The following is a 21,800-nucleotide window of genomic DNA, read 5'->3' on the forward strand; positions in this document are numbered from 1 at the left end:
GTTCTGGGATTGAACTTAATTCATCAGGTTTGGTGGCACCTTACCTAATGAGCCATCGCTCTGGCTCAAACTCACCAGATAAGTGTATATTTTGTTGAACTAAAACACAGACACACACAGACACACACATACAGACACACACACACACACCAGAATAATCTAGATACAAAACAGTTTCATAACCACTTCATGCTGTGTCTCTTTCCCTGTGTCTGGAGTCGTGATCACTGTCAGGTTAGGACATGCCACATTGAAGAGCTAAATTTAAAAATTGGAAATCTTCAAGCCAATGCAGTGTAGCTTAGCAGGCAAGCACACTTGCTGCCAAGCTCAGTTCCTCGGACAAAAACTACATGGTTAACAAGAGAGGACGGACTTATGCAAAGTGTCTTCCAATTCCTGTAGGTGCAGCAAGGCCGTGTACCAGAACCACACAGATACAGTATATAAATGAATGGACAAAATATAGTAACTCCTTTTAAAAAAAATCCAAAGAACTAAAAGTATATATCTACTTAGAAGTATTTACTTTTATGTGTGTGTTTGCCTGAATGTTTGGTGCCTGTGAGGGTATTGGATCCTCTAGAATAGAGTTACGGACGGTCGTGAGCTGTGGATTCAGGGAACTGAACATATGTATGTCCTCTGAAGAGCAACAATTGCTCTTAAGTACTGAGCCATTTCTCCAAGCACAGAATAGAATATTTTTTAAAAAGTTAGAAACTCTAGCAACTGAGGACTCTGCATTCCTGAAGGACAACGCTCAGCCAATGGCTTACTGCTTTTCCTGTTTGTGGCAGTTCCCCCCGCACCCCCCCCCATTGGAATGCTTCTAAGTGTGTATGATGTGTGTTAAAAGGAAAGGCTTCCCAGAGCAACTGGCCTGGAAGAGAGGAATCAGTTCACTGGGGTCAGGGACAGGGAGGGGACAGGGAAGCAGTTCTTTTTCTTCTCTCTCTCTCTCTCTCTCTCTCTCTCTCTCTCTCTCTCTCTCTGTGTGTGTGTGTGTGTGTGTGTGTGTGTGTGTGTGTGTGTGTGTGTTGAGGGGTGGTTTCAAGATGGGGTTTCTCTGTGTTGTTATCTGGAACTTGCTTCGTAGATCAGGATGGCTTCAAACTCACAGAAATCCATCTGCCTCTGCCCCTGCCTCCTCTGCCTCTACCTCTTCTGCCTCTACCTCCTCTGCCTCTGCCTCTGCCTCTGCTGCACTAAGCAGTTCTATGTGTGTGTGATTCACTTGCAGGTTTTCGTGGGTGGCTTTGGCCTGTTGACAGAAGGATTTTATCTGTGTGTTCCAGCTTTGTGTGCTGGGGTTTCAGAAGAGAGGCCTTGTCTTTTTATCTGTCTACCTCTACGGTTTAAATGTTTATGTGAACAGAAGGAAAAGTGGCAGTAGCTGTTATAGGAGCAGTAGCTCTGAAGAGTAAGCTTGGGAGAGGTGTGACTAGTGAAGGAAAAACAAACACCTTGCTCCACACCCCACCCCTGCTGATGGCCAGCCTGGCTGGGAGGGGCGGAGCTGGAGAGTGTCCTGGAAAAAGGTGTGTGTGTAGGGGGGGTGGTGGAGGAGGCTGCAGTTTAGGCCTCAGTGCCCGCCTACCAGCCCGCACCCTACCTGAGGTTGTAGTTCAGTCACTGCCTAGGGCTAAATCCCCTACACCACCATGGACAGGCCTGAATCGCGGTGCCCTCCACAGGGCTCCCTGCGGCTATTGGTCCTGACATGCCTCCTGGTGAGTGCCCGGGTTGATGGTACCATCCTCCTTACCCTGAAGCTTTTACCTGGGGACTGAGGGAGAAGAACTGAAGGAAAGGTATTTCTCTTCGCTGCTCTTGTAGTTAGTTTGAAGAGTGAGCAGGCTTGTGGGAGAACAGTTGAGATTCTTGGAAGTCCTTCCCGTCCTGGAGGCCGTCCAGTGTTAATGGGTTACCAGCACCTTTTCCTGCCTGCTGTGAGGGGATAAGTGGGGTTGTGCTCCCCGAGGGGAAGAGTGCTTGCGGCAAGGTCTCTCCCAAGCCCGTTTAAGAGGTCTTCTTCACCAATTGCGGTTACTCCTGCTTTGGCGGGCTGCTATCTCATCTCTGCAAAGTCGAGAAAGCGAATGGAGACGGAGTAGTGGCCACCAATGGTAATGAGGACAGGACTGTAGGCGCGTCCTGAGCACAGGGCTCTGCCAGATTCTGGTGCCCACATTTGAAGTGATTACCCCCTTCTCTGGCCACTATTTTCTTATTTGTTGAAACTGCTGTAAATTTGAGTATTTTTTTTTATAAGTTCTGGATTTATAGCCAGAAAAAGGTATAAGCTGAAAGTTGTGTCGATCTCAAGGTTTTTACAGATTCCTTAAAGCTAGGTTGGCTACAAGTTTAGTCCACTGGGTTAGGTGAGACTTCCTCTGCCTCATCCCAGACTTGTGAGGCTGACTCTTAGAGGCTGTGGTAAATACTCCAAGACAGAGAGAAAGGAGCCTGGCATGGTGCACCTCTGTAATCACAGCACAGGCTGAGGCAACAGAATCCCTGGAAATGCAAGGTTCACCTGATCTACATAATGAGTTCAGGCTATCCAAGGCTGCATAGTAAAATTGTCTAAAAAAGAAAAATAGAAAGAAATGAAAAAAGGGATAATGTCTGGACAAAGTAAGAAATAACTGAACAGGTACATACAATATATAAATGTAAAATTAGAAAGGGTATATAGCAAAGATAAAAGATATAAAGCATAAGCCCTTTATAATGTGAAGACATTTCTTTAAAACTAAGTTTGGGGTGGTGGCTTAGTCCGTAAGGAGCTGGCCATGAGCCTCATTCAGATCCCTGGTACCTGTGTCAAGAAGAGCCGGGCACTGCAGCACTGTCTACACCTCAGCACTGGGGATGCTGGGGAATGCAGGACAGGCAGACCTCTGGAGCTCACTGGCCAGCCAGCCTAGTGGAACCAGTGAGCTCTGGGGCTAGTGAGAGCCTGTCTCAAAACGTGAAATGACCCTAGACAAAGAACCACAGGCAGCTGGGGATGTTCCCCCAGGGAGGAGCTCTCCACCTGGGTATCTAGCATCCAGTGGGCAGCCTAAAATCACACACATACACACACACACACACACACACATGCACGCACATGCGCGCACACACACACACGTAACACTAAGTAGATACAACAGGTTGTATTTGTATATATTTATGTGTTTATATATGTGCAACAGTAACAATGAAAGAGAGAGAAAGTGGGCGGGGTGGAGGGGGAAAGAGAAGAGAGAATGACATAATTATATTTTAATTTCAGAAGAATATTTTTAAAAAAACGTGGAAAGCAATCAGAGAAGACACCCAACATTGACCTCTCAATGTGTCTTCTCAAGCACACATATGCAAATGTACACACACAACACACAAATTGTAGTCAGCTCCTTTCCCATTAAAGTGAGTGTTTGGTATGGTGTTGACAGTGGTGAGAGCGGCTGCCTTCCGTTACAGTTTCTGTCAGGGAGTGGGGTACTTTCCATACATCAATCTTGCAGTCATAAAAGTCATTTTCTAAACTGCCTTCCAAGCCAGGCGTGGTGGCACACGCCTGTAATCCCAGCACTTGGGAGGCAGAGGCAGGCAGATTTTTGAGTTCGAGGCCAGTCTGGTCTACAGAGTGAGTTCCAGGACAGCCAGGGCTACACAGAGAAACCCTGTCTCAAAACAAGCAAACAAACAGCAAACAAACAAACAAACAACAACAAAAACAAAAAACCTAAACTGCCTTCCATTATTGTGTCCATACTGACCTTTCCTGCTTATGATACTTTGATACTGTGTTAAGGTGCTGTCAATACAGAAGTGACCAGAAACAACAACTTCCAGTCCGACAGGGGAAGTGGAAGCGACCACAGTGACAGCAGTTCTGATCCTTACTTGCTAGTGGATGAGAGCATGGCCTTCCCCGTCGGGAGTCAGAATAGTCTCCAGACACTTTTCACTCCCCTGGAGGACAAAGGTCACCCTGGCATGAGTTTCTGTACCTTGCGCCTCCGATTACCTTGAATTGAGAATTGTCTTAGTGTTGATCGTCGCTTGCCTCTTGGCTCTTTGGCTGTAAGCTCATCTCAGGCTTCCAGGCACCTGCTGGCTGAAATGCCCCAGATCTTCCTGACCATTTCAGCTGAGGAACAGACTGAGGGCACGTCGTTCCTTTCCAGTAACATTAGCATCCTTGTTCTTTCTGTGTTTGTGGGTCAGTGACAAATGCCCCATTTGCTTACAGTTGTGCTCAAGCCTCATCTTAGGGAACTTGAACTTGGGGACACATTCTGTGCCCCAGCTGCCACTGGGATGTCGATTAAAACAGCCAGTGAAAATCAGGAAAAAAAAAAAGAAGATTGATCAGGTACAGCCACCCTGGGAAGAGGGATGAAGAGACCCAGTGATCCCACCAAATCCGTCCTCTTTGTGAATCGAGATATAAAGAAGCATGGATCAGGACATCTAGGCTGTACAGGCCAAGGTTATGTACCACCACTGACCCATCATGGTCTGGGGTCCAGTCCGTGAAATCTGTTTCTGAGAGTCAAGTTCCCTCTCTGGCCAGTGTCAAGTACAACCTTTTTCTTCTCCTAGCATGAGGATCCTGGGGAGAAGTTTCTTGGGCCCATTGTTTCAGTAATCTAATGGTCAGATCGAGGGACACGTACGTGTCTATGAGTACTGCAGCCAGGCCAGTAACACTTACAGTGGGTGGTTCCCAAGCCTTACTTACCTCATCAAGCCAGCTAAGCTCTCGGCACTCACTTGCATACTGCCAGTCCATTTTACTAGCCTGCAAGTATTTATTGAGAGCCTGCCATGTACCGTGAGCTAGGCTGAGGCCGTGGTCATAAAGATCAGCCCTTCCTTTATTGAGTTAGGGACTACAGATTGCACTTCTCATCAGAACCCTGGCAACTCTGAGTTAGGCAGCGCGAGCACTCTCACCTCCAGGTCCTCACTGTGGGTGCTCGAAGGGAAGGAAGTAACATGTACCTAGTTAGAAGTCACAAGCTGTTAGCAACCATGGCATGACAGCCCCCAAACCCCTTGCCCTCTGGTGCTTTGAATTTCTCCCTATAACCAGATGAATTTCCATTAAAGAAACAACAGTGAGTGCTTCCTTGAAGAGACTGGTTCTTGTTTTGCTGCGTGGCTGCTGGGTCAGTTCAGAAGTGTAGGAGACTGTCTTGAAATGGAGGTGCAAGGGGAAGTACCAGAACATAAGAAGATTTCAACCAGAATACTAAAAACATTACACAGTGTTCTAGAGAGATGGCTCAGTGGCTAGGAGCACTGGCGGCTCTTGCAGACAACCTGGGTTTGGTTCCCGGCACCCACGAGATAATTTACAACCATGTGCAACTCCAGGTCCAGTGGGATCTTCTGGCCTTTGCAGGCACCAGACATGCATGTGGTGCATAGGTAAACACACAGGCAAAAACATCCCTGATATATGAAATTTTTTAAAAATGTAAAACAAGAATAAGAGCATTACTTGGGGCCTATCAAGAGCTAGTGTGATGACTGATGTGAAAATAGAAAATAGAGAAGGACAGAGTTCACTACAACAAGACATAAGTCTGGCTGCGAGACAGGAGGAGCACAGTTGCTCAGCCTGGCTTGGTTCCAGCCTGACTCCTAGGTTGTCACTGCCCCTTATAATGATTCAGTGACGACCCTGCAATGGAAGGCACTTCTGCTCCTTTCCTCTGCCAAGAAGAGAATAAGAAAATGACAGCTGAGATGTTTCTCACACGGTTGCTGTCACATTGCTCCAGATCTTGAGGTCTTCTTCCAGGCCAGTGAGTTGGCTTTCTAAACAGGCTGCTTCCTGGTCACTCTCCATTCCTGGCCTGCTCCATAGTCTACTCTGGTTGACTATAGCATAGTTACTGTCCTACTTTCAAACCTCCAAAGCGCCTGTAACCTGAATCCAGATACAGACTCCATGGCCCGACCTTTTCCTTTGTAATTGTAGCCAGCCTCATTTCCTCCTGAACTTTGCATAACCACCTGCACAGGAAGACCCATATAAACTGGGTCCAGGTCCTCTGTACCGCTGCGGCTGGGTAGTGCCTTAGTGCCCCCATCACTAGCTGACGTACTATTTGATCCCACTGAACATCAGCCACAGGCTCATGTGTTTGGCTCCTTGGTCCCCAGCTAGCTGCCCTACTTGGAAGGGCTAGAGACTGTGGAGGAAGTGGGTCATTGGAGAGGGGCCTTGATGTTTATAATGTGGCCTCTGCAGGCTCTGCTTACTTACTCTGCCACCACTGCCCAGCAAGTCCTTCCTCTCTTAATTTGATTCTTATCCAGCATCGGGTCAAATGATGTAAAGTGTAACTAATAGAGAAAATTGGTTCCAGGCAGTGGTGCTGCACACCTTTAATCGCAGCACTTGGGAGGCAGAGGCAGGCAGATTTCTGAGTTCGAGGCCAGCCTGGTCTACAGAGTGAGTTCCAGGACAGCCAGGGCTACACAGAGAAACCCTGTCTCGGAAAACCAAAAAAAAAAAAAAAAAAAAAAAAAAAAAAAAAAAGGAAAAAACCGGTGCTAAGAAGTAGGTCTGTTAGTGTGATAAGCCTTATCCCAATTGTTTATCATACCGCTGAAATTGGTTTGTGGGAGGGATCCAAAACGGTTTGGAGTTGCGGGAAACTACTAGAGAAACGGTAGGCTGCTGTGAATAGAGACTGTGGGTCACTGTGCTGGGAGTTTAGAAGGCCAGAATGGCTGTGTACATGTGGGTGGTTAGAACTGTGTTTCCAAGGTTTCAGGGTGTCACAAAGACTTTTCTGGCTGCTTTTGTGTGTCCACTTGACACAAGCTGGAGTCAGTAGAGAGGAAGGAGCCTCTGTTGAGGAAATGCCTCCATGAAACCCAGCTGTAAGGCATTTTCTCAGTGATCAATGGGGGAGGGCCCAGCCCACTGTGGGGGCTCTTGGTCCTGGGTTCTGTCAGGAAGCAGACTGAGTAAGCCATGCAAGCCGGTAAGCAGCTCTCTTCCATGGTGTCTGCATTAGTTCCTGACTCCAGGTTCTTGCCGTGTTTGAGTTCCTGTCCTGATATCCGCCAGTGATGGACTATGATCTGGACGTATAAGCTGAATAAACCTCCCCCCATCCCCTCGCCCCCCATAACTCCCTTCAACTTGATTTCGGGTCATGGCATTTTTGTTGCAGCAATAGAAACCCTCATGAAGAAAAGGGTAAATAAAAGAGCTAATTTAACTAAGTTCAGGACAGAGCAGGAGTGGGGAAAGAGTGATACTTGATGAATAGGTTGGCCCTTAGGAGAAACCTGGACTTAGCTGCCTGGGCATTAGGAAAGGCGCCTCAAGGGCAAGACCTTGTCCACAGAAAGCTCCACTGCAAATTTACTTGAAGAGAGAGTGCTTACACAGAGAGGACCTTCAAGAACAGCCTTCTGACACTGGCTGCCCAGGGGAGTGGTTCTCCAGGTGTAACCTCAAAGGTACACAGAGAATACCGCATCTGTGGTCTAAGTGGACAGGCTACATCTGAGGTGGCAGCGGAACTTGGCATGAGTCATATGATACTGGTTTTTTGGTTTTCGGGTATTTATTTATTTATTTATTTATTTTGTTTTGTTTTTCAAGACTGGGTTTCTCTATGTAGACCTGGCTGTCCTGGAACTCACTCTGTAGACCAGACTGGCCTCAAACTCAGAAATTTGCCTGCCTCTGCCTCCCAAGTGCTGGGATTAAAGGCGTGCACTACCACTGCCCGGCACATGATACTAGTATTACAGGCACATAAAATGCCAGTTACAAGAGCATGGAGACCTGCACAGAGACGCCACAACTCTGCATGGTCACTTTATCAGGGTCTGATTCCACGGATGCGGCTCCTGAGCGGGCTGGGTATGCAGCTGTGCAGGTGAAACCTTGGGTGCAGTGGTGGCCACAGGATCCTGGGGGTGCCAGAGATGTGGGGCATTCTCTGAGGAAAGCTGTATGCACTGGCAGAACTGACTGACAGACCACACACACACACACACACACACACACCACTTTTGACAGAGGCGGAGAGAGGGCTGAGTCCACTGAAGTCTCCCCTGCAGGATCTGTGTGTGCCCTGCTGGGTTTTGGTGGTGCTTTGGCTCAATTTTCCATGGTAAACCTCTGTTCCTTTTGAGAATGAGAATGTTCATACTAGGGTATTGTATACTTTTTTTTTTTTTATTACAGGGGCTCATGGCCAGGACATTGCCTTGAGTCTCCTGACATTGAATTTCAAGTAATGTTGGAACTGTAAGATTATGAGGACTTCTCAAGGTAGACTGAATAGATTTACATTATGAGATAGCCAAGAATCTATGAGGGTCAGGTATAGAAAGTTCTGGATCGAATATGAAATGTCCCGGGTAGACTCATGTATTTGAACACTTGTTTTCCAGCTGATGGTGTGACTTTGGACATCATGAAGTTTTTTTTAGGTAGTGGCTGTTAACTGGAGGACATTGGGTGCTGGGAATGGGCCTTGTGGTTTAGGACCTGGCCAGCCTCTGTCTGGTCTCTGCTTCTTGGCAAGATAAAATGTGAGTAACTACCTCACACCACAGCACGGCTTCTTGCCTTGCCTTCCCCAGCCTCTCAAACTGTAAGCCAAGATGCTTCTCGTCATGACAATGAGGAAAGTAACTTATATGGAAAGTGTCTTCTTAGTCAAGCCTGTTTGGACTCCATCCCCGTGTCTTCCTTTTGGTCCATCTAATCATCCCCCCCCCCCCAGTAGCATGTATGGCATGATTTAAAATCTGGTATGCTTGCATTTAATCTATACACAATACCTGGCATGGAGAAATGAACGCAAGTGAAATTATTCACTAAAACATCAGGAGAGACAAGCGATTACCATTCAAAATAATCTTCACAGGATGCTCACTGTTCAGTGAGAGACAACTCCAGTCACCCGCAGTTTTGTGTGATAAAACTGAATTTGAAATCACCCAGGCTTGAGCTCAAATTCTGCCTTCAACAAAAGCTATGGTTTTGAGCAGAGTGGTTTTTTTTGCTTTATTGATTTGTGATCCCCCATTTCCCCCTTTGTTGCAGAGGAAAATGTCTAGGGATGAACATGCACATGTGTGTGTGTGTGTGTGTGCATGCATGTGTGCCAATATCATTGGCGTATCATTCTTCAGGAGCCTTTCATATTGTTCTTTATTTATTTAATATGTATGGGTATTTTGCTTGCACTACATGTGTGGCTGGTACCCTCTGAAGCCACAAGAGGGTGTCAGCTCCCCTGGAATTTGGGTTACAGATGTTTGCAAGTTACTGTGTGGGTGCTGAGAATTGAGCACCACATCCTCTGAAAGAACATGCCTTGCTCCTAACCTTGTTTTTTGAGATGGAGTCTACCGTTGGCCTAGAGCATGACAAGTGGGGGCCGCCAGTGTGCTGGCTGTCCAGGGAGCCTCGGGGACCTGCCTGACTCTGCATCTTCAGTGCTTAGATTGCAAGCGTGGATTACCAAACCTAACTTTTCCCTGTGGCTTGTGGGTATCTACATAGGTCTTCAAGCCACTCTGCAAACACTTGCTCGAACTGAACTAGCTTCCCAGGTCCAGGGCATGAGTACTCCAAGTGATAAAGCCACCGACAGATCCCAGGAATCATTTTGTGAATGGGGGTGACGATATAATTTGTCTGGTGGAGCCGGAAGTCATTGACATTGTGTTGTTTTGTTTTTTTCTACCATGTAGATCCTGACTGCTGTTCTGACATATCCCATGCTCAGGACCTTTAGCCTCCGGCTCCACTCCTCCATCACTGGGAGCTATATCTCTGGATCTTATTCCATCGTTTTTGTCAACTGTCCCAATGAGCAAATTGCCCGAGACATCGCCAGGTATAGTGCATATAGGGGCCAGGCGTCACCCTGAATGCGTGGGAAGCTACCAGGGTGCTCTCCAGAGGCTACACTGCAACCCTTCTCTTGCTTTTGACAGCCTGTCCTGTACAAAGCACTCCATTCTTTCTGCTGGGGGAGGGATGAGGAACCCACTGCATTATGCTGTTCAGACTGACCCAGCGCCGACCCTCCCAGGTCGTGACAGAGAATGTTTGTCAAATAGCTGATGGGTAGAGAGGGAACATGAGACCCACAGAGAGAGGTGGCTTGCAGTAAGAGACTGTGAAAACCCCCCGGGGGGAGATTCAAGTCTCTCGATCTCTGGTCCAACCTCTTTCTCATCACCTTTGCTCAATTAAGGAAGAGGCTGCCCATGTATTGGGTATTTTTCTAGAAATGATTGTGGTGATCTGGGAAGAGCACTAGGTTTATAATTACGCCATAGTTTTAAAGTTGGCCGTGCCACTTTGATTTATGCGACTTTGGGATGGAGGACAGGAGTTGCAGGATAATGGACCTTAGGACCTTGAACATGTTAGGTAAGTACTGAAGTGCTGGATTACAAGATGGCATTATGCCACCTACCTCACAGTGTTGTAGTTAAGATTACAATATGAAACATGTATAACACCCCCTCCCAGGAAATGGAATGAAGTAGGTGCTCATTAAATGTATCCAAACCCCCACCTTATCTGTCTATAAATATATCTCTGAAGAGGGCTAGTGGGACTTTCCCCTTCTCTTCTTGCTTTATCATGGAAGAATCTTGGAGGTTAGGGTTACAGTCACAGATGCTTGGCAGACAGATTGACAAATTGGCCCAGGGTGTAACAGTGAAAGAGGATAGCAGGCAACAACCTTTGTCTTCCTTTGGGGGAAGGAGGAAAGGAGTGTGTTGACCCAGGAATCCCATGTCATGTCTACTCGGTGACATTTAGTTCCAGCAACAGAAGGGCAGGTATCATACCCACCCTCAGACCTGCATATCCTGTGACCACACACAGGGCCTCTCAGGACACAGAGAAGCAGCTGTGAGGAGGCCACCCTGAGGGCGGCTCAGCGTGCTGTGGGATGACTGACCCCGGGCCTGCTGAAGACAGGCCTAGGCTCTGCCTGGCTTTCCTGCCCGAAACGCTCCTGCTTGGAGATAGGCAGCGGCTAGCACTCAGCTCGGTTGGGCAGATGTGCAATGTACTAAGACCGGTTTGGAATTGAGGACCCAGATAATCTGTGTTCTTGTGAATGTAAAATACCCTGATATTAACTATTGGGAACCAAGTCAAGATTGTGTAAATGCCCGGCAGGCCAAGCCATGTACTGTATCTATGGCCTCTGTGTGCCTGGCTCTCTTCTTCCTGAAGTTTCTGAGGACCTGAGCTTTGTGGGCATGACTCGATGTCTGCAGTGTTTGTGCACCTGCTTGGTCTGAGACCAGCCAGCCTTCCACTCTTTCTCCTCCTCCTCTTCCTCCTCCTCCTCCTCCTCCTCTTCCTCTCTCTCTCTCTCTCTCTCTCTCTCTCTCTCTGGCAGTTGGAATTCTTTTTTGTATTAAAAAAAAATCTCCATGGTTTTATAGTCTTTATTACTCAAGTACAGATGGCTGTGATCAGGCAGGTAAACTCATATTCCTGAGACTGTGAAGGACAAGCAACAGATGGATAGGTTTTCTCTGTCTGTCTCTCTCTGTGTCTCTCTGTCTCTGTCTCTGTCTTTCTCTGTCTCTCTGTGTTTCTCTCTCTCATGTTTTATGCCACCAAAAAACTGAAAATTTCCAATGGGAGATTGAGTGGGCAAACCTTGATGAGGTTGCATGAACGGGTCTGTTTTATGTGTTGTACACTGGTGATTTTCCAAAGCAGCCACAAAGGTAGATAGCGATGAGGTGATCCTAACTTGGAATTTTAAGTTCAGTACAGAGAAAGGAAAACAGCCCTGTAGGCATAATTTTTTCTCACCTACTTTAATAAGTGTTCTACCTCCCCCCAACCCACTACCCACCTGAGATAGTGGAAAAGAAAGGTTATCAGGACATAGGGGAAGTAGACCTGCTTAGAAATAGTTCTTTGGGGGCAAGTCCAATCTTTATTATCAGGATATCCACAGTTTAGTCCGGTAGCAAACACCAAATATGAATCAGCAGCTACAGTCTAGTCCTGTCAGCAGACACCAGGGCTCACCAACCAGCCTGAGGCTACAGAAACAGCCAGAAGTCACAGGAGCCAAGAAGCCTCACAAGAAGTTCTTTAGCAGGCTTCTCTCTATGGTGTCATCACAAGCGGAGCTCAGCAACACAATGTAAGGAGAACCAACACATGCGTGTCGCTGGTGAAGAATAGGGAGGCAGAGCAAAGCAAACCAGTGCTCGAGCTCCCATTGTCTGAGGGGTCATGTTTATATTCCTTCTGAACATCATGCATGCTTTTACAAGGCTGCAATAGCAAAACATCCTTTCACCTGTGTCTGCTCCAGCAAGACATCTTTTAACAAAACTGACTTTCCAAAGAAACCAGAACATTTCACTTCACAGCCTCCCCTTGGAACAGCAGAGGAAAAGGAAGGACCTGTGAGTAGGGCTCAGATAAAGTTTTTGCCTTGGGTCCAAGCTCTTGAGGCTGTGGTAAGAAACCTTTAAAACAGAAAACAACAACAAAAACAAAACAAAACAAAACCCCCCAAAAAACAAAAATAAAACACTAAAAAACCTTGAAAAACACTTTCTACTTGCCAAACCCACCACTGACCAATGTGTTTCTACTTGGAGTCCCAAGTGTTCTTTATGGTCAGTTGCATGGGGATCTACAGGTCAGCTGGGTGTGTGGCAGAGTTAGGGGTAGCATTAGGAAAGGAGCGTTCTGTAGTGAATGAGGTTAGAAACCACTGGCTAAGCCAGTCTTTCTCCTAGTAAGGTAGAGAGGAGAGCTGCCTGTCTCTGAGCAGGTGCATAGGAATGCGTTTTTGGGCAGGGAAGCCAGGCAGAGCCTAGGCCTGTCTTCAGCAGGCCCGGGGTCAGTCATTCCCACAGCACTCTGAGCCGCCCTCAGGGTGGCCTCCTCACAGCTGCTTCTCTGTGTCCTCAGAGGCCCTGTGTGTGGTCACAGGATATGCAAGTCTGAGGGTAAGAGTGATACCTGCCCTTCTGTTGCTGGAACTAAATGTCACAGAGTGAAAGATTTATTTTACCTTATAGCTATAGAGCTGGGAAGCCCAGTAGCATGCTGCTTGGTATGTAACAGTCCTGCATTATAACAAGGCACAGGGTTTCCCATGGCAGTCGAGAGCATACTGACTCCCTGTCTCTCTTCCTTATGAAACCACTAACTCCATCATGGGGAGTCTCACCCTCATAACCTCACTAGCCACCCCCTAAAAGCTCTCTCCAAACTCATTAGTACGATTTATAGAATTAGATTCCCAGCACAGGAATTCTGGGGACATGCTCAAATCATAGAAATCTGCCTCTAGCCCTCAGCGTTCATGACCTGACATGTAAAACACAGTCCTTTTATCCCTATAGCACTAAAGTTTAACTAGCTACAGCACCATTTCAAAAGTCCAAAGTCCAGGGTCTCATCTGAATCAGATTTGGGTGAGACTCAAGGCACACCAATGCAAACTGACTTCACTAGCTTGTGAAATCCAACAGGTTACCTGCTTCTAAAGTACAATGAGGGAGCAGGCATAGAATAGACATTCCCATTTCCAAAGAAATAAGCAAGAACTAAGGAATAGCTGGTCCCACTTGTCTTGGTGTTTCTACTGCTGCGATGAAACACCCTGACCCCAAAGCAAGTCGGGGAGGAAAAGGTTTATTCAGTTTACATTTCCACATCACTGTTCATCATTAGTGGAAGTCAGGACAGAAACTGAAACAGGGCAGGAACCTGGAGTTTCTGGAGACAGAAACTGATGCAGAGGCCACGAAGGAGTGGTACTTACTGGCTTGCTTCCCACCAGTTACTCAGCCTTTCTTATAAATTCCAGGACCACCACCCCAGGCATGGCCCCACCTACAATGAGCTGAACCCTCCCCCATCAATCACTAATTAAGACAATATCCTATAGGCTAGCCCAGAGCCCATCTTATGGACACATTTTCCTAATAGAGCGTTCTTCCTCTAGGGTGACTAAGGCTTATGTCAAGTTGGCATAAAACCTGCCAGAACACCAACATCCAACAGCATTTGAATTCTGAAGGCTCAGGATAAATTCCTTGATTCTGTGCTTCCTCAATATACTTAGGGTAGTGGGTGGACCACAGGTCTTATGCAGCCACTCTGCTAGTTTCAGCTGAAAGATATTGTGCATAACTTGTGTTCTTAGCTCTACTGTTCTTTAGTCTCTGGGGCTCTCCTAGCATTGCCTAAGTGAACACAGCAGCAGCTCCCATTCTCATGTTTACTTATATTAATTCCCTCCTGTTGTATTCCATAGCTGTCTGCAGCTATTACGAACTGGGTTGCTGGAACAGAAGCTGAGGGATAGATGAGGAAGGGGCAAAAAGAAAGAAGGGCCAGGACAATGTTTCACTGATCAAGGCCAAAATTTTAATGGCGGTCAGACCTTTTAACAGTTTGGGCAAACCCTTCCCCCCAGACTCCAGGGTTGAGTTCTGGTGGAAGTTGTCTAGCTTCTCCTGGAGGTTCTTGTCTCAAGTGCTCTGGCAGCTGGGTGGGTCACCTGCTTAATTCAGGAATTCCTAGACCTGGAGGAACAATGAGCTTAACCTTCACTGAGCTTCTCCACCCTAGGGTAAAAATTCCTGCTTTAACCTACTTCCCTATTATGTCCTAAAGGCAGATTCCTGCCCGAAGCCAGGGATTGTCCTTGACCAAAGTCAAACTCAAACCACGTGCATGACTGCCCCTTTATGGCTCTGTACACCCTCCCATTATCCTCACCTACAGCCTCATTAGCATAAGACTTTGAGTATTAAGTTTCCAACTTGAGAATTCTTAGGGCTATGCTTTAGTGGAGGAGGGGCATCCTGAATGCTTGTGTCTCTAGACTCAGATATTCAGGGAAATTCCCATCTCATCTCTTAAGACTTTGGACTGGTTCCAATGATGTCTTCTCTTTGCTCTAGGGCCATCCTGGATAAGAAGATGGCTTCGTCTGTGAACATCTTGCCTAAGACCTCTTCTCTGTGAGTTTTGCCAAGGCCAGTGGCATGGAGTTGGGGGTGTGAAGGTTAGGTCCTGGATGATTGCAAGAGCAAGGAACAAATGGTGACCTGTCATAGAATATTTAATCAACATGTCACAGTTGACTTGCATTCAGAGATTCATCACCCAAGGAAAGCAAAAACAAAAACAACAATCAAGCCGCCAAACCACTGCATTCAGAGAAAGGAGGGAAATGTCACAGTGTCCAAATTCATCAATATGATCGATGGAATTAAATTCCCAGCACAGGAATTCTGAAATCTGCAGCTAGCCGTCAGCATTCGTGACCTTTGCTCAGTGACTGACACAGCACAGAGTGTGGCTCTTTAACCTGGCTTCCATTTTCATCTCTAAGATTCAGCCTACTCTGTTGAGTTAGTCTCCAAGGGTGAGGCCCAATTTCTGAATCTTTCATATTGTCCCTAAAGCAATAGCTCGCAATCTATGGCTCTCCACCCTTTGATGTGTGTGGGTTGCATATCAGATATCCTGCATATTAGATATTTACAATATGATCCATAACAGTAGCAGAATTACAGTTATAAAATAGCAATGAAATAATTGTATGGATGGTAGGGGGATCACCACAATGTGAGGAACTATATTAGAGGGTCGCAGCCTTAGGAAGGCTGAGGACCACTGCTCTAGAGGCTTACAGTGTAGCTCATCTGTGGAGTGCTTGCTTGCCTAACATGCAGGCCTTGGGATTTGGTCACCAGCATAACAAGAAAAGCAAGAGGAGGGAAGAAATGGAGAGGAAGGCTAATGGAGGGAAGAAGAAAGGGAAGGAAGGAAGGAAGGGAGGGAGGGAGGGAGGGAGACCTTATGTGAAATCTTAGGTAGCTGTATTCAAGAGTTCTAGACATCTTTGCATGGCTGACTTACAGTTCCTATTGCTGCGATGAAACACCATTACCAAAAAACAAGTTAGGGAGGAAGGGGTTTATTTTGTTTACACTTCCATATCACTGTCAAAGGAAGTCAGGACAGGAACTCGGGGCAGGCACCTGGAGGCGGGAGTTGATGCAGAGGCCATGGAGGGTGCTGCTCACTGGCTTGCTCCCTAAGGCTTGCTTAGCCTGCCTTCCCGCCCACCCTCCCGGCTCCTCAAGGTAGGAGCCCTGTATAAATAGCCCTGGCTTTCCTAGAGCTCACTCTGTAGATTTTGCTGGCCTCAAACTCACATAGATCTGCCTGCCTCCACTTCCTGAGAGCTAGGATTAAAGGCATGTGCCACTACTCTCTGGCTTCAGTCTGCCTTTTTATAGAACCCAGGGCCACCAGCCCAGGGGTGGTATCACCCATGATGGGCAGGGCCTTGCCCATTCAATTACTAATTAGGAAATGCTTTATAATCTGGCCCACAGCCCATCTTATGGAGACATTTTTTCAGTTGAGGCTTCCTCCTCTCTGATGATTCTAGCTTGGCTTAAGTTGACATAAACCAGCCAGCTCAGTGGGTTGGGAAAGATTCTGAAGTTTCTACCCTTCAGTACTTTACCTACTTGGTCCATGCTGACAACTCGCCAGGCTCCTCTTGTGAGCATGACAGTTGGAATTTGTTCTCTTCCTTAGGTACTTTTGGAAAGGAGAAATAGAAGAAGGCACTGAGGTCTCGTTGGTAAGTGAGGCTTGAGTAAAGGAGGTTTTAATAGGAGATCACGTGACATCAGAGCCTTTTCCTAGGATGTTCTTAGAAATAAGCAGCGGGGATGGGGGTGTAGCCCAGCGATGACTCCTTACACGTGGGAGGCCTTGAGTCTGATCCCCACAGAAGAAAAAATTAGCACCAATCAACTGATTGAGGTTCTTACCTCACCTAAGACGTCTGAGGAGCATTAACAAGCTAGAGACCTGGCCTGGTGACCTGGGAGGAATGCTAAATGGCTAAATGAATGGTTTGAATCCCAAATTGCTGATTAATTTTCTTCTTGTCACAGCTAATAAAGACAAAGACTTCCAAAGTCTCCAGGCTGTTTGCCTATATGAGGTAAGGTTCATTTACCACAGGACCAGGTCAGGATGCTCTAGGCACGGAGCAAAGGACTCTGGGAAGTGGGAGAGTTGGGTTGCAGCCACTGCCTCCCATAAGACTCCTGCCCTCCTCCTTGTCTCAGGTTTCCATCTGGATGTTGGACAGTAGAGTGAGATTGTTTACACTGGAGGTTTCAAAATACTGGTTTTAGGGCCTCTTCATAGTTTAAAATGGTTCAGACTCTCAAAAGCATCATGCATTAACTTCCTGTAGCTGCCAGCACTGCAGTCCTGAAGCTTGGGGTCTCAGTGGTTCATATCGGTGGTCCACAAAGTGAGGTCTCTTGGCGTTTAAGTAAGGACTTCAAGACTTTGATGAAGTCCATGAAAGTTAACGTGTTCAGTCATAAGTGCTAAGGACTTTGAAAACCATTTTTAGCTTACTTGAGATAATAATAAAACCCCTATATACCGAATAACACAAACACTGGATTTTTTTATGGAAAGTCGTATTTTTCAAAACCAAGAAATTAATGAGAAAATGGTGCCATTTGCATTATGGAAATTTCGATTTAATGAGGTAGTTGCTAGGGACAGCTTTAAGTTTACAATGACAAATTCAAGGTTTCAGAACTTAGTAGTTTTGCTTGCGAATGGTTTTTTCTATCAGCAGTAAGGAAGTTGTTCCCTTCCAGCCCTAGCATTAGAGATGGGATCTTATGTCACTTCAGACCTGTTAAGGGAACTATATTTTAACAAGCTCCCCAGTGACTCTTCTCCATGTTGACACCTGAATCATGGTCTAGCCAGCAGTCTCAGTGCTGGCCATGTACTAGCTTTCTTGGAGCTGTCTTTCAAACGTCCAATATAGGCTCTCCCTCGTAGATTCTGATTTTGCTTGTCTGGTGTGGGGATCAAGTGCATTATTCTTAAGTAGCACCTTAAGTTGACTGTAATATGCAGCCTGAGCTACAAATCCTTGCTCTGCATGATAAAATCCATTGCCTGCACATCTTAGAGAGACTAGGATTTTGTGGTCGCACAGCTGTAGCTGAGTGTCGATTCTAACTACAGAGAAGGCCCTTTCTTTACCACCTCATCAAGGTGAGGGGGTGAGGCAGCTTGGTTGAACCAAAATTGAAACCTGTGGGGGACAGCTCCCAGGCTGTCATCCATATTAGAATACATGAAGTATACCCATGAAGTGTTTCAACAGTTCATCTTACTGCTAAGTTCAGATCCTTTGAATTCTATGTCTGTTTACCAAAAAAAAAAAAAAAAAAAAAAAAAAAAAGAAAGAAAGAAAAAAAAGTTTCTGGCTTTGGTGTCCATGAAATAAGTTCATCAAATTGATAATCTCAGGTTCTGAATAAAACAGTCCTACTTGTTGTGAATGCCAAGCTACTTATAAACCTACACAGTTAATTAAACATGTTATCTCATGAGAACTTTCCAATGGCTCTAAGTTGATCAGAAAGCAAGCAAATAATTATTACCCTCAGCTGACACACGAGAGATGGGTGTGAAGAGAACTGGCATTGTGTGCTTCGTGCCAGGTGAGCAGAGCAGAGAGGCAGGCGCCTGAGCCAGGCTTGTCAGCTCAGGCCCGATGGGAAAGAAAGTCAGGGATTGTTTGGCCTTGAGGCTCAAGAGAGGGGATTCTGGCTGATCAGTAGCAACAGTGAGGACTTTCTAAGGAGGAACGGATATGGAGGCTTTGGGGGAAAAGGCAGGGAGATGTAGCAATGTGTATGGATGATGATGGAAGGAGTAGTGAACATGGGTGTGTACAGTCCTGGTCACTAGCTAGGTGCTTTGGATACCCTGTCTTAGCTAGTCCTCAGTGAGCCAGTCAAAAGCTATGCTTTTATCCTCTTTTTTAGGGATGTTCTGAGAAATTAAATGACTTGTCCAGTAGTTGCAGAACTAGTAAGGGCAGGCATAGAATTTGAACCCATTTCTCTAAGACTCTAAAGGCCCCCGACCTAAGCCAGTACCTGCTGAATGGGAAATAGGCTCAGGCAGGCTGGGCTATGGCACTGAGCACCTAGCTTCAGCTGATGGCTCGGGGCCTCTAGAGAGCCTGTGGGTTGGGTTTTATCGTGTAGGTTGGTCCTGTCACAGTCACTCACTGTGGTTCTGCTTTCTTTCCAAAGGTTGGCGCACCCTTTTGAAATCCCAGAGGCCTTCAGTATTCCTATGGACCAAGGAGATGCTCGCTATTTACAATGGCTTGAAGAGGGCATGAAGGAGAACTAAAGAAAGAGCCGTATTGTGCAGGCTTCTGGCCCTAGCCTTTGTTGACTCGGCTCTGGGCAAAAGCAGGCCACCTTCTGCCTCCCACTGAGTGTTCCTAACAGCAGACAAGTTCTAGCTGACCTGTGCGTGCTGAATGGAGGCTGAGAATTTCAAGGCTGGAAGTGAAGGCCAATCAGGCCTGCAAGAACCAAGCAGAACCAGTTTCTGAGTGTGTGTGTGTGTGTGTGTGTGTGTGTGTGTGTGTGTTTGCAGGTGGCCCGAGGGTGTGTGGGTAAGAATGAGGGACTGAGGGAAGGCTGCAATGTTGTCGAGGTTTCTCCTCTTGCGGGCTCTGGGCTGACGATAAAGTACCTAGGGTGTAATTGTTCCTGTTTCTTGTGGGGATGGGTGACCTTGGTCATCTAGGTGTGTGTGGGAGAGCTACCTTCTAAGGCAGTTGATATGGGCTCTATTCAAAACAATGAATAGTCCTGTTGGATTCAGGGGTCAGCAGAATTAATCAGTGCTCCTGAATCTTGCAGAGGTGAGGCTGGGATAGGGGCGCTTGAGCCTATGCAGACTGGGGGGATGTTAAGACTTACTGGGAGTAAGTCTTGACTTTTTTTTTTTAAACTGGATTTAATAAATACAAATATCCTGGAGATGTAGGTTCTGAGCCCTGGGAACCTGCTGGGCCAGTGTGTTTTGGATCTGCTAGACAGAGCTTCTGGGGTTGACAGAGGAACCCCTAAACTTCTCAAGGAATGTGGCCACCACCCACATCCCAAGTGAAGCTGCCAGAAGTCTGTAAATCACTGTTGTGATTTTCCCCACTGTATGCATTATCACAAAAAAGTGCATTTCATGGAATTCCATAAAGAGGGGGACATATTGAATTACAGTCTAGCCATGGTTTTGCCTACCACGCTGAGGCATAAAACACTCTAGTATTTTCTACACTGGTCCCAGGCATCTCTGAAGAGAAGAGGGAAGGTGCGGGATGCTGAGCCCAAGGCTGTGTAAAGGGAGAGTTTAAACAAACCCCATTCATGAATCCTAACAATGGGCAGACCACAGGTAGTTGGGATACAGACAGCCATTATGTTCTAGTCTCTTCTATGACAGTAGGGGGAGGGGTTACATAAGCCAAATAGAACCACATTCCAGTTCTAATAGCTGCTGTGTGTCTCCCACCTCGATGCCCTCAAATACTAGATGGTGAAGGGTCTTAAGGGCCCATCAGATCAGCTGAGGTCCTTCCAAAGGGCCAGAGAACACCACTGGTGGTTTTGAGGGCTGAGGAATGGAGAAGCCCTTAGTCTTAAAATACCAGTTTCTGAGGTATATAAGTCTTGAAAACCCTACTTAAAATGACCCCAGCTGGACCATGTTGCTTTGTGGAGAAAGTCCAGTTTCTAGGTCTTCCTTTCAGAACCCCCATCTCAAGTGTCCCCCTCTGTGGCAGATGGGTGACTCTGCCCTCCACTGTCCCTGTGCTCATTAAGTCCCCTCTATCTTTGAACTATTTAGGAAGCTTCCAATCTTTTTTTAAAAAAAGATTTATTTATTTATTTTTATTTATACGAGTACACCATAGCTGTCTTCAGACACTCCAGAAGAGGGCATCAGATCTCATTACAGATGGTTGTGAACCACCATGTGGTTGCTGGGAATTGAACTCAGGACCTCTGGCAGAGCAGTCAGTGCTCTTAACCGCTTAGCGCCAGTCCTCCCCTCCCCTTTTTTAGGAATCTTCTTATCATTATTCTTGCTAAGTTAGGCTTATTTGTATCCCCATTTTGCTGGTGAAATCTAAGGCCAGAAGGCACGAGCCACCTGAGGGGAATGTGGGGATGTGGACCGGAGTCCGATTCTAAACCTAGCATCCTTCTGCTTTTTATTCAAAGCGGCTGGTCAGTTCCCCACAGACGCCTGCCAGTCAGCCTGACGCTTGCACATCCATTGCGGTGTTTCTTCCTTACCACGGATCTGGAAGGTGGAACCCACTCCATGGAGGAAGGGGGAGTAGCATTTAGTGACCTGCCACTGTCCTACCTTGTCCTCCCAGAATGCAGCTGTGGAAGACACTGATAGGTCCCAAACTCGTTTGCACATGGGAATTCCTTCCTAGCATTTCTTAGAATTTCCAGAATCTCTCTAAAAAGGCCACTGTGGGAATGAGTAAAAACTTATCTTTTAACTGCTAAATCTTACATAAGCACTGCTGCTGTAAAAGAATCCTTGCATCTGGCTATGATGGGGGACCCAACAGTCCTAGCCCTTCCAAGGCTAAGGCAGGGCAACCTTGAGTTCAAGGATAGTCTAGGCTATAAAGGGAGACCCTCTCTCAAAACCAAACCAAATCACCTTCATCAAGTAAAGAACAACAGTGGTAACATCATAGTGTGGAACTGAAGGCAGAACCTAGGCAGGAGCGTGCAGGGGAAAGCTCCGCCGTCTAATCTATGGGCCTTGCTTTATGGTGTCGACATGCCAGCCAGCCTGCTGCTATTGGTAAGTTTTCCTTACAAAT

General features: G+C 46.6%; 1 protein-coding gene across 1 annotated transcript; it reads left to right on the top strand.

Annotated features, from left to right (window-relative positions):
• Positions 1-969: 969 nt before the first annotated feature.
• On the top strand, positions 970-21,429 carry LOC127685279 (protein CutA homolog). Its single transcript, XM_052182282.1, has 6 exons — positions 970-1,733; positions 9,745-9,890; positions 14,977-15,036; positions 16,631-16,676; positions 16,996-17,045; positions 19,186-21,429. Exons 1-6 carry the CDS (start codon positions 1,665-1,667, stop codon positions 19,286-19,288), a joined length of 474 nt encoding a protein of 157 aa, XP_052038242.1. The 5' UTR covers positions 970-1,664; the 3' UTR covers positions 19,289-21,429.
• The last annotated feature ends 371 nt before the right edge of the window (positions 21,430-21,800 follow it).

The sequence above is a fragment of the Apodemus sylvaticus genome, chromosome 5, assembly GCF_947179515.1.
Source record: "Apodemus sylvaticus chromosome 5, mApoSyl1.1, whole genome shotgun sequence".
NCBI lineage: Eukaryota > Metazoa > Chordata > Mammalia > Rodentia > Muridae > Apodemus > Apodemus sylvaticus.

Coding starts and splice junctions, on each gene's coding strand:
- LOC127685279 (XM_052182282.1), top strand. CDS start 1,665: ATGGACAGGCCTGAATCGCGGTGCCCTCCACAGGGCTCCCTGCGGCTA. Junction 9,891..14,976: donor ATTGCCCGAGACATCGCCAG/GTATAGTGCATA, acceptor TCTTTGCTCTAG/GGCCATCCTGGATAAGAAGA. Junction 15,037..16,630: donor TTGCCTAAGACCTCTTCTCT/GTGAGTTTTGCC, acceptor TCTCTTCCTTAG/GTACTTTTGGAAAGGAGAAA.